Genomic DNA, 16,231 nt, shown 5'->3' with positions numbered 1-16,231 from the left:
CTACAGAAGTGTGTTGCATTGTCAACCGCGGAGGCTGAGATTATTAAAGCTACGGAAGCTTGTAAGGAGCTGATTTGGGTTAAGAAGTTATTATTTGAACTTGATATTGTGCAAGAAAGGTATGTGCTTCTCTGCGATAGTCAAAGCGCTATTTATCTAGCGAAAAATTCAACATTTCATTCTAGATCTAAACATATTGATGTGAGGTATCATTGGATACGGGATGCGTTAGATGAAAAGTTGTTGATTTTAGAAAAGGTGCATACAGACGATAATGGCGTCGATATGATGACTAAGGCACTACCACTAAACAAGTTCAAGTTTTGTTGTTCAACCGCCGGGTTGACAACATCTTTACCATAGTTGTGAGGGGGGAGTTTGTTGGGTTTTATTTGGGCTCCCAACTATGAAAAATGCCCAATAGGGTTTAAGTTCACTTTTAATTCATTAAGGGTATTATAATATTTAAAGGGTTATGTTATAACCTAATTGCTCTAGTATAAAAAGAGCGGCAGGTCATTAAGAAGCAGAAGTCAAAAATTAAAAGAGAGAGGAATAAAGAGAAATTCTTGTAGCAGACTTTCGCCTACAGTCACGCAGGTTCATCAAACTCACGTCGGAAATTCAAACGGAGTTTTTTCTGGGGCTTAAAGATTCTTCCTAATTTAAGTTTTTATTTGACTTGTTTGGGACCAAAAAGTTGTATCTTTTTGGGTATGCCATTTTATCTTTTTACGGTATTAAAGGTTGTTATACCTTGATTGTATTCCCAACTCTGATTTTAGTGAAACTTGAATTGGACGTAAAGTCCCGTGGTTTTTACTCCTTGTTTTGAGGAGGTTTTCCACGTAAAAATTCCGTGTGTGCATTGTGTTATTTATTTCCGCTTTTACGTGTGCTTTATTTGCTCCTAAGTTTTTCAATCAAGTAGGGAATAAAATATATGTTTTTCCCAACACTTTCAGTGCCCCCATAGGCCCTGTTGTTTCAGCAAAGTCCCCCATCTTGATCTGCCATATGCTAAAATTGTTTCTCCCCGTGAACTTGTCGATTTTAATGTTCACTACTGTCATCTCAGTTGAAGAATAAACAATCGAATAGCCTGAAGCTCTGATACCAGTTTGTTAGAACGGAACGCGTGAGAATGACGTAAACAATAAAAATGACAGAGATTTAATGTGGTTCACCAAGATAGAACTTGACTACGTCCACCCAGAAGAGAGAGATTATTATTGAGAAGATTATTTACAGAGATGATATGTCAAATTAAGGTTATAACACGAGTTTATATAACATTCGGTCTTTGAAACCCTAATACAGTAACCCTAACAAATAGAGAATTTGGGCCGGCCCATTAAGAAGGCCCAACTATTCAAGTCTATTCAACACACATCCTAACAAAATTGTTTGTCAATGATGATTAACACCAACAAAAAGAGCAAATGACATATCATAGCGATTTGTCAAATATGTTGTGTCAAATGTGATGACATCCAAGAAGTACTCATATGCTGTTATGCATCTTCCATTAGCCCAAAAGACAATCTTTATCCGGTTACATCGTTCACATCATATACATAACAAAATTTAAACATCTGTTTTGCATTCGGTAGAAATATTAACATAGTGCTTCAGCATCACCATTTCTAATCGTAACAGTCTGACTTCTAAAATATAGTTTCTGCAGCTTCTCTCATTAAAGTCATATTATCATATACACTAGCTTCAACTATAAGTGATTGATATGTTTTTGACACAGTAATTCTAGTTTCGTTGTTTAAATCCAATATTCTTTTCGCATTTCGATCTAGAACCTTGTGAGATTTAAGATGTCATGACTATCTAGGACTCAAGATATGGTTATGGTCATGGAAACACTAGTTATCTCAACAACACCTCATTCTGAACTACAACATTTATCTTAGCCTTACAGTTCGTCTTGGTGGAAGGTCTATATTGTAAAATGTTTTTCCCTTTTGTAGAACATGCACAACTTTTGGCACAAACAATGGAGAACCACTTTTGTTTGTCATTTGAACTGTTTCTTGCTCCTAGTTTAAAAATGCCAACTTCTTTGATTGAGCATAGCTATATAATATTCGTGAAGCTCCTTTTCGGAAGGAAAAATCATTCAAATACTGGGAATTTGAACATCGGGATCCATAAATCTAAAAAATAAGAGAGAAATTGTATTAACAAAAAGAATAATGAATAAAAATTACATCATTTCATTCCGAACATGTCCATGTTAAGGATGAAATGGTTCAAAACATGACAATGTTCGGAATGGAATGGTCCCGAACATGATCATGTTCGAGACTATTTCGTCCATAATATGGCCATGTTCTAGACCATTTTGTCCCCAACATGACCATGTTCTAGACCATTTCGTCTCAACACGGCAATGTTCTAGACCATTCCGTCCCCAACACGGCCATGTTCTGGACCATTTTGTCCCTAACACAGCCATGTTCTGTACCATTTTGGCCCCAACACGACCATGTTTTGAATCATTTCGACTCAACACGGACATGTTCTGGACCATTTTGGCCCAACACCATTTCTTCCCCAACATTTCTACTTGACATGGTATGTATATATATTTTAAAATTGTCCATATATAAATAAAAAAGAATGATAGTAGTGATTTAAGTACAAATATATAAACATGATATAAAAAAAATAAAAAACACGTGACCAAATTATGGAGACCGTAGATCGAGAACCGCTATTAATATTCACTCCACCATTTTTATACTTGACATTTGATATTGATCCTCTTTACACCGAAAGGCTTAAAACCCACCGAATCATTATCTGAAACTGAAAATTTTAATCGTGTGTTATACTTTAGCTGTAATCAAGAATGTTCAACGGCGTAATGGATCCGGAATTGATCAGGATGGCTCAAGAGCAAATGAGCCGAATGTCTCCATCCGAATTCGCTAGGATTCAAGAACAGGTTATCATCTGGGTTTTCTTTTTCATTGTAGCATATGATGGATTAATGTTTGATTTCAATACTTAAAATCGTATTTGGATTGTAAGACCCCTTTTTAGTGTCAAAATGGTAGTATTTATCTGCAATTTTCTATATTAGGGGACAAATTTAATGAATGAGGTTAAACAAACTCAGTTGTTTCACTTAACAGATGATGTCAAATCCAGACTTGTTAAAAATGGCTTCTGAAAGCATGAAAAACATGAGGCCTGAAGACTTGAGGCATGCTACAGAACAATTAAAGCATACTAATCCAGATGAGATGGTTAAGATTGGTGAGAAGATGGCAAATGCTTCTCCAGAAGAAATAGCGGCGATGCGATCTCGAATAGATGCTCAAGTTACTTACGAAATAAATGGCTCTGAGATCCTTAAGAAACAGGTACATGGAAAAATGAAATGATGATGATGGTGTTCTGCATTGAAATAGATCATAACTTTTTCTATTGCATGTATGTAATTTTCATTTGATTTGGCTTAGAAACCAACAAAAATAGAAATTTTAAGCTGTTGTGTTAGAGTTGTGAGTATTTATTGAGCCTATTTGAAAACTGTTATTTTGTCACAATCTCTAGATGATTTTTTGGTTTGTGGATCGGTGCAGATGAAAAAAATTTGCATACCAAAAACATACCATTGATTCATCTTCATTGACAGGGGAATGAGTTTCATAGTAAGGGAATGTATGATGAAGCATTGGAGAAATATTCACGAGTGAGTCGATTAAAGATATCCCATGTAGCGATATTCAATGTTTATCCCATTCTCGTATCTTTACTATTATTGTTAATCTGTTTAGGCAAAGAAGAATCTCAAAGATATCTCATCATCCAAAGCCAGAAACTTGCTGTTGGCATGCTCTCTTAACATGATGTCTTGTTACTTGAAAACTAGACAATATGACGAATGCATAAATGAAGGGACTGAGGTATTGTCATATGATGCAAATAATGTCAAAGCTCTTTATCGGAGGGGTCAAGCTTTTAAGGAATTACAACAACTAGAAGTAAGTATGCACGAATATGGCTTTTGATAGCGATTCAATTAGTTTTTTGGCCTCGTTTTATTATGAGAAACTTTTGTTATGTTAATAGGATGCTGTTTCTGATCTAAAGAAAGCCCATGAAGTCTCCCCAAACGATGGAACCATTTCTGATGTTTTAAGGTACACAATCCTAGTTTTGATGAAACCAAAAAAACTAACAACCTTTATAAAGTAAGTATATATAATGGATTGATTCTTCAGTTTTCTCAAACAAACTACACCTGCTAGCCATTTTGAACCCTTTGTGTTTTGGCTTATCTTGTGTCAAAATACAAATCTTCTTGATTTGCTTTAATGATTAAAGTACCAAATTACCCTTCCTAAGATATTTTTATAGAGTTAAAATAAATAAAAAAATTAGAAATCAAATGTGATGCTGTTTTTTAACGAAAATATGGGTTCTACTTCAAACTTAACAACATAAGGGTTGTCCAAATTAGAAATCAAATGTGATGCTGTTTTGTGACATTTGTAGTTCTATGTGGTTTCAAATCAAAAGCTTCATTTGAACTGCATCATTTTGTTGTCCAAACCAGGGTCAAAAGAGAACCAAAACTTTTATTGATGAATATTTTTATTGCAGGGACGCCAAGGAAAGGTTATCAACGCATTCAAATGGAGGTATTTGATTCACTTTAATCGACCTAGCATCTCTTTTCCTGTTATAACTTTGTTTTCCCTCAAAAGGGTTGGTTATTGAAGAATTGGTGGAAGATGAGCAGAAAGAATTGCTTAAAAATCATGAAAATTCTGAATCACAATCACAAGATTCGATTACGAGGCAACATGAAACCCGCAATCAGACTTCATCAAATAATACAACAGAGTACTTTCAGAATTTGAATACTAATCCAGAATCAATTAGGTTTGTCAATGTCCATGAAGCCTGCTCGCCAATTCCCATTACAAATTAACATTATAATGTTAGTTTTCTCTATTAGTAAACGTACACATTAAAATTTTATATGTTTGCATCATTTAGATCATTCCAGAACTTCATATCTCATGCAAACCCCGAGACTCTCTCTGTTTTGGGTGGTGGACAAGTGGAAGGTATATCTCCTGATATGATTAAAACCGCTACTAGTATGATTGGAAAGATGTCTCCTGAAGAACTCCAAAGAATGGTTCAGTTAGCTTCTTCCTTCAAAGGGGAGAATCCTTACCTTAAGAAGAAGGGATCATCAAACTCAAGCTTCGAATCTTCGTCCATTCCCACTGATATGAATCCTGAAATGCTCAATATGGCAAGTGATATGGTGAGTAAGATGTCTGCAGATGAAAGACAAAAAATGTTTGAAATGTCGTCATCATCTTTTAGAACCAATGGCTCTGATTCTATGAAAATTCCGTCGTTAGACTCTAATGAGTTTAAAGCAGAATCTGGATCAAGTTCTTCTGAAGCTCGGGAAATCTTTGTTGATGATGATGAAGTTGGAAGTAATAGTTCAAGCGGATTTTTGGAGTCGAGAAATGTTAACAATTCTGGCTTCTCCAACCCGACAACTGATTTACAAGATCAAATGAGAAACCAAATGAAAGATCCGGCTATGAAACAGGTATATTTTGTGGTTACATTGTCTTTCTTCGATAGTTTGTTACTTTGTTTCATTTGGTGATTCTTGTGTTATAGGAAACTATGTGATTTTTAAAATTGTAAATTACGCTTGAATGCTGAATTTTAAGTAAAACATTAGTTTTAAGAACTTGAAACGTAAGTTGATTTGATAAAATTTGGAACTAATGTCGGAAAAGTTGTTAAAAGACTATTTTACCCTTCTAGGTTTCCTTATGAAAAAACACAAGAGGATGTGGTTGAGGCATTGAGTGTTGTTTTTTCTTTTTTCTTTCAATCCGGTGATGTTGTTTCTTCTGTTTTTTAGCTCGTTTTGATTTGATGATGTAATTTTTGACAAACAATGTCATGAATTGTGCATATTTGGTTTGATTTTCCTTCTCATGTGTGGGTTAAAGTTGTCTTTTGTTAAGTCAGTTATTATAGCTTAATTTGAATTGGATTTAAATAATTAAGTGGTTTTAAATAAATCAACATAATTCATATTATTACTTAACATCGTCTTAGTCTTCCTTTCTGGTTGATTTTGCAGATGTTCACTTCAATGATGAAAAATATGAGCCCGGATACAATGGCAAGCATGAGCGAACAATTTGGTTTAAAACTTTCCAAGGAGGATGCCGAAAAAGCTCAAAAGGCCATGTCATCATTGTCTCCAGATGACCTGGATAGAATGGTAATTTTGTTTTTTTCGCGTTATATAAATATCGAATATTGTGTTTATTATACTTATGTTGAAAATGTTGATTTAGATGCGATGGGCAGATAGGATGCAGAAAGGAGTCGAGGTGACGAGGAAAACAAAGAACTTGATATTAGGAAAACCCGGGATGATTTTTGCGTTTCTTATGCTCATTTTGGCTGTTGTTCTTCACTGGCTGGGCTATATCGGAAAGTAGCGACAATTAATGGGGAATTGTTTTCTGTCCCTTTATTGCGAAAAATATGTTCAATTTAGTTGTGATGTGTTAATATTACTTTTTTTTGAAATAAAAAATTTAGGGTTCCATTTTGTAGCTTTCAAATATTAACTTGAAAGTATATAAAAATCAAGACTTCATTTTTGCTGTTGTCTAGGTTGAAATTTTCCTTTATTTGCCTTTTGTCTTTGTTTATTTGCTATTAATAAATATTAAATTCATAGCTAATTTGATTTTTCCTAAAGTTAGCACAACCTATCAAATCAAGATTTCATTAAAATAATATGATTGTACATTTATAATGTTACTTTTTTTTCTTTGTAAAAAAAAATTATAGTCATAGTTCCCATTACATTTGAGAGGGTTGATTCAAAATTGGATTTTGTTGAAAAAAAAGATGCCCCTTTTTCAGGAACACGAGTGAAAATCAAATAATCAAAATTTTATTTTTTATTCTTCATTTAAATCTGCTTATTGTTATGAATGTAATGTAGAGTAGAGCCTAGTTGTTATGGTTGAAAACAAAATAGGGAAAGCATGCAGTTCTTTAGCAAAGTATTGATTCGTTTTGACAACTTTACGTCAAATCAGGAATGTTGTTTATAAGTTCTCAAATGTCTACCATAAAGAAAACATATGTTATTTCGATCATAATTCAAACAAAAGTGCCACTTCTTTGGAAGGTGTTTTATTAGCTAGGTTACTTAATTTTAAATACAAATATTCTCTAAGAAATATCAACTAAATTCCAAATATTGTTATACAATTATTTGCTTTTGTTGCATATCCAAATACTCGGAGGATCAATGGGGTAAAATCTTGAGGTTACATTCAAGTTTGGTTTTGGTTGGCGGGTTGACGACTAACATAAATCTCACATTTTTGCGATTTCAATGTGAGATGAAAACTCATGTTTCTTGATAGTTTGGTTCTTTGGTTTTTTTATTGCTGTACTTATGTTCATTTATTTCGTTATGTTCATTTATTTCGTGTGTGAAATTTTTATTTTTGTCAATTCCGTTTGTTAAGCCAAAAATTTGTTTTTCCTTAATACTAAACTCATGTAAAGTTTTATCTCCTCTTCTAGCTTAACGGTAAAAAGAGTTGGATACTAACCCTAAATTTCTGGGTTCGAGCCCGTCAGACGGTAAGTTCTACGTCAGGTTAATGATTAAGTGTGTTTGCGGATTAAATACTTAATCCGTTATCCCATTTTTTAAACTCATTTAGGTTTTTTTCTCTTTATTTTTTTTAATGAAATGTCGTAAATCGTTTTTAAAAAAAACATGAATCTCACATATTTAGTATTATTTGTCAAAATACCTGATTGGCCCAACTCAATTTATCATATTAAAATGACTTTAACACAAAAATAATCTTGTTAAATCTTTCATTATTTATTAATTCGGTTAAACGAGTCCACCCGAACTCAAAAAATTTAATTTTCTTTTCAGAAATGGTAAACTCCAATAAAACCCAATAATAAATACAGAAAAAGGGTCTCAGATTTGTGAAAGTTGATATATTGAGCCATTTGAAACAATATTTTGTAAAGTAAATTTGTAATTATTAGAGAAGAGAAAATGAAATAAAATAAAATAAAATGAATGAGTATGAATTTGATTCTTAGCATAAAGGGTCAAATTTGTCAAGCGGGGGGCATATGGACATGGACCCAAAATTGGAAAAAGCTGTCGATAGTTTGTTTATTACTTACATCTATCTCTAAGGCCAAACCAAGCTGTCTTTTGATCTCAAACACACACACACACACACTAATCTTATAAATTATTTGTGGGGCTGAATTTTTGTCTAAATAAAGATTAAATGTTTTAATTTGATAAATTTTATATTTGTTTATCAAATATATAAATTGATTGATATTGATATTAATATTAATATTAAAAAGATGAAAAAGACGATATTTAATCTTCCCCGTCAGCAACAAGCAAAGCCAGCCAGCCAGCCGTGGTTTATAGTGAAAGGGCACTCATTCCCACCCACTCATTCCAACAATCATAATTCACAAACTCTCTTTCTCTCTCTAATAATCCATATTTCATACAAAATAAAAAATATATATATAATATATATACATAAATATATATAAACTCAGATTTATTCTCCTTAAATTTTTTAAAAAACCCAATTAAAATCAGTTTTCTAATCAATCACTTCTCAACAATTACATCACTCATTTCATTAACCAAAATACTAAAATACCCTCTATTTTATTTTTATTTTTTTATTTTATTCATACATATCAATATATTTTAAGTCTTTTTACCAAAAACAATCATCACTTCTTCAAAATATCACCAATCATTATTTTTTTCTCTCTCTAGGTTTTAAAAAAACCCCAATCCGAACAAGGCCTCAAATTTGATAGATAAAATTAGGCTTAGTTTGGTATTTGAGTTTTTCAAATAATTCAATAAAATTAATTATTATATCATTTTCACTCTCATCAACTCAACTAATTCATTAATCAAAATATTAAAATATTTTATATTTTATTATTTATTTTATTTATATATATGAATATCTTTTAAGTATTTTTATAAAAAAATATCATATTTTTTCAAAATCATCACACATAATCATTGTTTTCTTTCTCAAGGTTATTTAAATAACTTAAAATGAACCAGGCTTTAGAAGATGATTAATTTAATGTTGGTTATTTCGGAAGAGTTTGTTTATATTCATTCAATATCTTGATTTTTTTAAACTGTTATTTTGGTTTTTTTGTTGATTCGGTTTGATATGTTAGAAAATCGGTATCCGTTCGAACAAAATTATTAGACCTAAAATTTAATTTTGAGCTAGAGCAAATATCAATTATGTATAGTTGTTTAAAAAACAAAAATGTATATTGTAGTTCATTAATTCAAAATTTAATTATTATGAGCAATATTTAGGTAACAACTATAAATTTTTAACTAAATTTTAATCATGATATATTGGTTTTGGTGGTTCGACGGTCAATAAACCGACAAAATTAGCTGTTGGATTTGATTTAAATTCATAATTAACCTAGGTTTTAAAATTTAAAAAATATAAAGTTGATTTTTTATATACTTCAAAAATAAAATTTGAGTTTATAAAAAATTAACTTTTATTTTAGAAATTATTTTTAGGTTTCCCAAATTAATAATCTATCTTATAAATGCATATATATTGTTTCATATCTAATCTTTTCTTATTAGTGTATTATGATAAACCTAGATATATGCTTAGGATATGATTAATTATGTTAGAACCTTAGATGCATGGATATTAATTGGATAATTTTAAATACAAGGGTAATTAAGATTATATTTTTTAATAAAAATGACCAAATTATATGTAGTGAAACCACTCATTTGGAGTGGACACGCAAGACATAACGTTGTTGTCATTTCTCATGTGTAACCAAGTACTGAATCAAAAAAAAAAAATTATATGACGACTCTTTATGTGTCAAAACAATTTAATTTTTGAAAAATCAATTTTAAAATGACGATAATACTCTTTATGTATTTTTGTAATAAACAAAAAACTTAATTATTTTCTCAAAATTATTGTTAATCATAACTTTTTAAATAACTCAATACTAAAGAAGTTCAGAACCTAGGACAAATTAGATAATATTAAAGGTTGATTTTAATATTAATATAAATGTTTTAACTCCTAAAAGAAAAAAAAATCTTTTAACTTTCTTGTTGATTTGAGTATTTGGAATAATCTAATTTATTTTAAAATATATTGATGATGGTCTAGATCTCAATATGCTTATAATATTATTGAGTTGGTTATGTGGTTTAGTTTAATTTGCCATGGTCCTTTGAAATATTATGACAAAGTTTGTGTTAATGGATGCTCAATTGTTGAGGTTGACATATACTAAACCTAATTTGGGTTTTTCAATATTATTTTGACATATATGTTTATATGACTTAAATGAAAAATTACACCCTACCTTTAAATTGTTTAAAGAAACATATAAAAAGAGTAAACGTTGCCTAAAAAAATGACTAACTACGAATCAACTAAGAAGTCGAATCGAGACACAATAGATACGTGACTAACTCTCTTAAGCTATCGTTCAATATTACATAATAAAACCAGCCTTCTAAATCTCGATGAAGATTGTCTGACCGGACTTACTTTGTTTTCGAATATTCACATGTTCTTTTACAACAAAGCAATCAATCAAATGTTAATAGATATTTAAACAATTCTTATCAAGATTCAACGATCTACACAATTAATTTTATCAATGTATTACCCTCGAAGTCAAATAACGATATCTTAAATTGATTTTTTTTTTAAAGATTAAAATATTTTTTCTCTAGCCAAAATGAAGATTACAAACAACTAATTTGAACCATCCAAACATAAAAACAATTTATTAATTTATAAAATTAGTGATAAATTGTTTTTTTCTAATAAAGTATCTTAGATGTCCGTACTTAAACATACCCTTTCTTTCTTTCTCTCTCTCCCAATCCTACCCTATCCCGACCGGTCCAGTCCCATCCTCACCACCAAGATTTCAAAGCTTATATTTATTCTCTCTCTAGTTCTTGTGATCTGCTCAAAATCACAGTTCAAAAGAAGAAATTCTATCAAACATCTTACAAAATCATCATCTGTGTTCATCAAAATCTTCTCTTTCTCTCTCCGACCAAACTGATCTGTTCAAATCCTTCACATAAAAAAATGTCTTCTTTGGAACCAGCTTCAGAACGCGTCTGCTATGTTCAGTGCAACTTTTGCAACACAATCTTAGCAGTGAGTACAATATATTATCATTAATCTTGTCTGTTTGTTTGTTTCTTAAATTATATGGTCAAGTTCAAGTCTTTTTAATAACCCAATTGGGTTTTCCTTCAATTTCATTCTTAATTGCTAGTTTAGTGTTATTTTATGTGTAAAAGTATGGATCTTGGATTTCTTTAGGGTTTCCTTAAGGGTTGATTACTTTTTCAAAAGAACTAATCTCTTATGTTACTGTTTTAGAAAACCCTAATTATTTCAATTATTCAAAAAGGGTATCAAGATCCAACTTACTTACCACATTCTGTGGTGATCAGATATTTATTTATTACAATAATAATAATAAAGTCATGGAAATCCTTTTTCAATTCTAGCATCTTTTGAGCAGCCTTTTTCATGGGTGCCCGATGACAGTAAATCTCGATATCTTCCCCCCATTCCTTCTTGATTTGATCAGATCGAGGAGAGTTGAAAGAGAGAAATCTATCTTCATTATCTCTGTGATTTTTATGACAGTTACGTCTCTTTCATCTCTCTCTTCAATTGGGGTTTCTGTGTCAGAATTGACGACTCAGAACCACCCAAGGAGAACGCATTCATCTATTGTAGGGCTTTTTCTTCTTTTCTTTTCTTTTTTTTAAAAGTTTTGTGACATTTGTGGTTGTTAATTTGCAGTTTATTAAGCTTTATAGATATGGGTTTTTGTTATAACAAAAATCTAGGTTATGAAATGAAAATCTTGTTTTATATTTTGCATAATCAGATTTTGTTTGGGCTCTTATTAAAATATTATTATTTGATTAATATTTTAGTTGATAATTAAATAATTATTGAATAAGAACTGGTTTAATGTTGGTTTTATTAGGGATAAAAACTCGGTTTGATATGATTTGAAAAAAAAGTTCTTAAGTATACATTACTTAACTACTCTTATCATTAGTGAATATTATTTAATAATAAAATTATAAAAATATTTAAATAAAAGATAATTTTGTATTTTGTTTGATGAATATATATATTGATTTGATGGATGAAAAAAAAGAGTAACTAATGTGGAAGAAACTCTGATAAATGATATGACAATACATGTTACAAGTACATTACTAAGAACCCTCTCTGATTTAGAAAAGAGATCAATTTAATCACCTCGAAACTAAACTCGGGTTACAAATATTTTTTTATACTAACTAATAACAATTTATTTGTGTACAAACAATTAGAAAGGAGATAGTGAGGAAAGTGCATCTTTAATAGGTTATAGAATGATTGTTGGCCAACATTTACATGGTCCTAATTAGTATAAAAAAAAGGGCAATATGTTTTGAAATCATAGTTTAGTAAATCAAAGATGTTAAATGAACTTAATTTATTATATGAATATATATTCTAGGTTTGAGTTATCTGCATTTACAACAATGCCAATTTGAATATTTGGTTAAGATTATGATTTCAAGATCGCGAGGGGAATTCACAGTTCGTCTAACCCTCTTTGGTTTAAGTGATTAATTTGTTTTGATTTGAATGATTCATCTCATTATGTTTGGAAATGCGACTCTTACAAAGAAAAAAAATGTAGGTAAGTGTGCCATGCAACAGCATGTACGCTGTCGTGACTGTTCGATGTGGGCATTGCGCGAATTTGTTGTCTGTTAATATGGGGGCTTTGTTTCACTCCCTTCCTCTCCAAGATCTTCAGGTTCTTATATATATAACCAGCATCCTATCATATATATATAATTTTTCTTGTTTTGAAATTTTTTTAATAAATGAAATTACAATTTTGTTCTTGTTGTGTTTCCTTGTGCTTAGAGGCAGCAAATTAATGTTGAATATCAGAACAAGGAGAATGGTTCTTCCTCTAAACCCGACAAATTTGGAGCTTTCAATCCGCCTTCTGACCATATTAATCACCCCCCTTCAACCCCTCCTATCCGTCGTAAGTCTCTCTCAAACTTTCTACGAGAATATTGATCAATACTGCGATATTCTTAATCACGTTTTAGAATTTTGACTACCTTTAAAGATTTTGAAACTCAAGTTTTTAGTTTAAGGAAACTATCTTCTTCAATTGAAGTTAAAATTTGCATAAAAAAATTAAATACCTTAATTGTTGAACTCGGAAATTTTCGATAAATTATAGATGATCTTCAATTATCTTGAAAGCTCACATATAATAAAAAGAATGCCATGTAAACCTTATTTGAAATTTGTTATTTTTGCTTTTCATATATCCATATGAGAAATAACTAATTAAATATTTATTTAACTAAGTTTATTGGGAAATGAAAAACATTTTACCCATTAATTAGCCTATATATGATCCTAATTTTATGACTGATTATTTTCCCCTTGTCCAAAGGACATATATGTAAATTCCATTAATTTAAAAATCACACGTGCAAATAAATCAAGACCTAATTAGGAAAACAAAGGACAAGTGCATGCACAATTAGAATTGTAGTATTGTGAAAATAAACATTAATGTCTATATATATATATATATATAAATGAGATCACCACAAATTAAGTGATCTCAAATAGGTTCAATCTTCCAAAAATAGATATTATGTTTTTGCCCATCATAGCAAATATATAATTCTTCAATTCATTCTTATTTATTAAATTGCAAATTATATTTGTTAACATAACACATTAAAAAAATGAAAGTCTAAACCAATAATGTAAAATTAATAGATATTAATTGTCCATAGTTAATAATCAATTGAGAACGAGAAAAAACTTCTTCTCGTATGTAATTTGATACGGGTTATATAGGGAGTTTTACTAAAACTCTTATATCTCATTATATTTTTTTCAACTATATTTAAAAAAAAATAATAATAAACGTGAACCAGATAAATGATTCTTATAGAAAACAAAATTTCATTCTTCGAAAGTTCTCTTTTTCTCGCAATTCTTTTTTGCGGGAGCTAAGATAACCTAATCAATTTGAGCATCAATTGAGTTGTAATAAGGACTCAATAAAACATTATTCTCAAAGGTAGCTTTTGATACGAATTATTTAGAGATTTTTATTCAAAACTCTTATATTTTGTCATATTTTTTTTCAACTATCAAATCATCTAATTAATCAACTAAAATACTACGATATATTTTTATAAAACCCAATAAATATACTAAACCAAATCATTCCAACCATGAAAGAATATTAATTAACAAAATAAATATTATAATTCCCATCAATTAATTAGATATGAATTATTTTGTCTGTTTATAAGATAAAATGGAAGGACAAAAGCTAGCTGGCTAAGAAGTCTAGTTTTATTTATAAACTGTCTAATTCAATAGACAGCAAACGTAGTACTGATCATCTTGTACATTAATAATTTATCAATGTTTTTAATGAGAAAGATACTCAGCGAGAACTGTATTTGTCCTTCAAACCAAATAACTATAAAAATATATATATTAAATCCACGTGTCCATTATATATTTATAATATATATATTATATTATATGGTCCATGGCCATGAATGTGACCTCACATTGTTAGCTTGATAGGTCTTTTTATTTTATTTTATTTTATTTTATTTTAATAAATGAATTATTGTAAACATTTATTAATGCAGCACCAGAGAAAAGACAACGAGCACCATCAGCATATAACAGATTTATCAAGTAAATATTTTTATTACAGTATTCATTTTTTTCTTTTTATTAACTACTATTAATAATTGTACTTAGGGATGAAATTCAAAGGATTAAGGCAAGTAATCCCGATATAAGTCATCGCGAAGCTTTCAGTAGTGCCGCAAAAAATGTAAGTTAATTACTTGTTTAATTGAAATCTTATTATTGAAAATAAAATAAACATTTTGTAAGTTGTTACATGCATGGAAACATGCCTGCATGCATGGGAACAATATTATATGTTTAAGTTTTACAAAAATGGAATATTTGTATTCTTATACACATTATTAATGAACTAATTATAAAAACATGCAATTATTATATATATTAATGGATGATAAGGTCTTGTTTGGTGTGAATATTGTTGCAGTGGGCACATTTTCCCAATATCCATTTTGGTTTGAAGCTGGATGGCAAATAAAGGAAGTAAGATGTGATTTGGACCACCTTGAAATTCATGATCCAAACACATCTTCTTTTCTATCTTATTCATAATTGATCATGTAATGGATCATCTCAAAAGATGAATTATATATTATTATATTGTTGGTGTGTGTATTTCTTATTATTTTATATAACTATGAGAGGATTATTATATATCATGTTTTCCTAATTACAATAATATATATATAGCTAGCTTCTTTATTTTCATTATTAATATTCTTTTATATATATATTTATTAAAGTACAAGAGATACACATCTTAGTTGCTTGCTTAGAAAACTTGAGAATGTAGAACTTATTCACATTAATACATTTAATCCCTAAATTTAATAAGATATTTTTCTAATTTATTCTTTAAAACCATGTAAACTTATTTGATTCAACTTATTCTAATAATTTATTTGTATAATTTGATTTTTTATAATTTATTATGATAGTTTAAGTGGCAATATTAATATTGTTTAAAGACTAATATCTTAAGTTTTTAAATGTTTTTAGTTGAAGCAGAATAATGTGATAAGTAAATAAAATTATTAATATATATTAAACAATGTTTTAAACGATTAGCTAAAAGAACATGTTCATTAGCCCATAAACAATCCTCTAAACGAACATATTTAAGAGTCAATTAATGAGTCTCTACACATAATGCTTACTAATTGAAGAACTAAATATTTAAAAACTTTAGATTGAATCGTTTAAATTTTCAAGTTTTTAAAACAGTTCAAACTTGGTTCGTTAAGGCTAACGAACGAGCTTTTTACTGAGCCAAAATTGGAATGGGTCGTGAGCAACTCTATTCATTTACATCCACAACTTCCACTTAAAGATCAGTT

General features: G+C 29.8%; 2 protein-coding genes across 3 annotated transcripts; both read left to right on the top strand.

Moving 5' to 3' along the window:
* The first annotated feature begins 2,820 nt into the window (after positions 1-2,820).
* Positions 2,821-6,689, top strand: LOC124911989 (outer envelope protein 61-like). The gene is made up of 10 exons (XM_047452541.1): positions 2,821-2,962; positions 3,153-3,383; positions 3,659-3,715; positions 3,801-4,007; positions 4,096-4,166; positions 4,630-4,667; positions 4,734-4,911; positions 5,029-5,605; positions 6,155-6,298; positions 6,375-6,689. Exons 1-10 carry the CDS (start codon positions 2,867-2,869, stop codon positions 6,519-6,521), a joined length of 1,746 nt encoding a protein of 581 aa, XP_047308497.1. The 5' UTR covers positions 2,821-2,866; the 3' UTR covers positions 6,522-6,689.
* A 4,336-nt stretch (positions 6,690-11,025) lies between these two features.
* Positions 11,026-15,594, top strand: LOC124916767 (putative axial regulator YABBY 2). 2 transcript variants are annotated; one of them, XM_047457542.1, is made up of 6 exons: positions 11,026-11,315; positions 12,877-12,996; positions 13,116-13,236; positions 14,891-14,939; positions 15,006-15,081; positions 15,322-15,594. In XM_047457542.1, the coding sequence occupies exons 1-6, from the start codon at positions 11,244-11,246 to the stop codon at positions 15,370-15,372; spliced, it is 489 nt and encodes a 162-aa protein (XP_047313498.1). In that variant the 5' UTR covers positions 11,026-11,243; the 3' UTR covers positions 15,373-15,594. The 2 variants fall into 2 exon arrangements, with proteins under 2 accessions (XP_047313498.1, XP_047313490.1); XM_047457534.1 differs by having other exon boundaries at positions 11,033-11,315; positions 13,110-13,236.
* The last annotated feature ends 637 nt before the right edge of the window (positions 15,595-16,231 follow it).

This window comes from Impatiens glandulifera, chromosome 1 (assembly GCF_907164915.1).
Source record: "Impatiens glandulifera chromosome 1, dImpGla2.1, whole genome shotgun sequence".
Taxonomy (NCBI): Eukaryota; Viridiplantae; Streptophyta; class Magnoliopsida; order Ericales; family Balsaminaceae; genus Impatiens; species Impatiens glandulifera.
Note: the sequence above shows the minus strand (reverse complement) of the source record. Positions and strands in the feature narration are given on the sequence as shown.

Coding starts and splice junctions, on each gene's coding strand:
- LOC124911989 (XM_047452541.1), top strand. CDS start 2,867: ATGTTCAACGGCGTAATGGATCCGGAATTGATCAGGATGGCTCAAGAG. Junction 2,963..3,152: donor TCGCTAGGATTCAAGAACAG/GTTATCATCTGG, acceptor TTCACTTAACAG/ATGATGTCAAATCCAGACTT. Junction 4,167..4,629: donor ACCATTTCTGATGTTTTAAG/GTACACAATCCT, acceptor TTTTTATTGCAG/GGACGCCAAGGAAAGGTTAT.
- LOC124916767 (XM_047457534.1), top strand. CDS start 11,244: ATGTCTTCTTTGGAACCAGCTTCAGAACGCGTCTGCTATGTTCAGTGC. Junction 14,940..15,005: donor GCATATAACAGATTTATCAA/GTAAATATTTTT, acceptor AATTGTACTTAG/GGATGAAATTCAAAGGATTA. Junction 15,082..15,321: donor TCAGTAGTGCCGCAAAAAAT/GTAAGTTAATTA, acceptor ATATTGTTGCAG/TGGGCACATTTTCCCAATAT.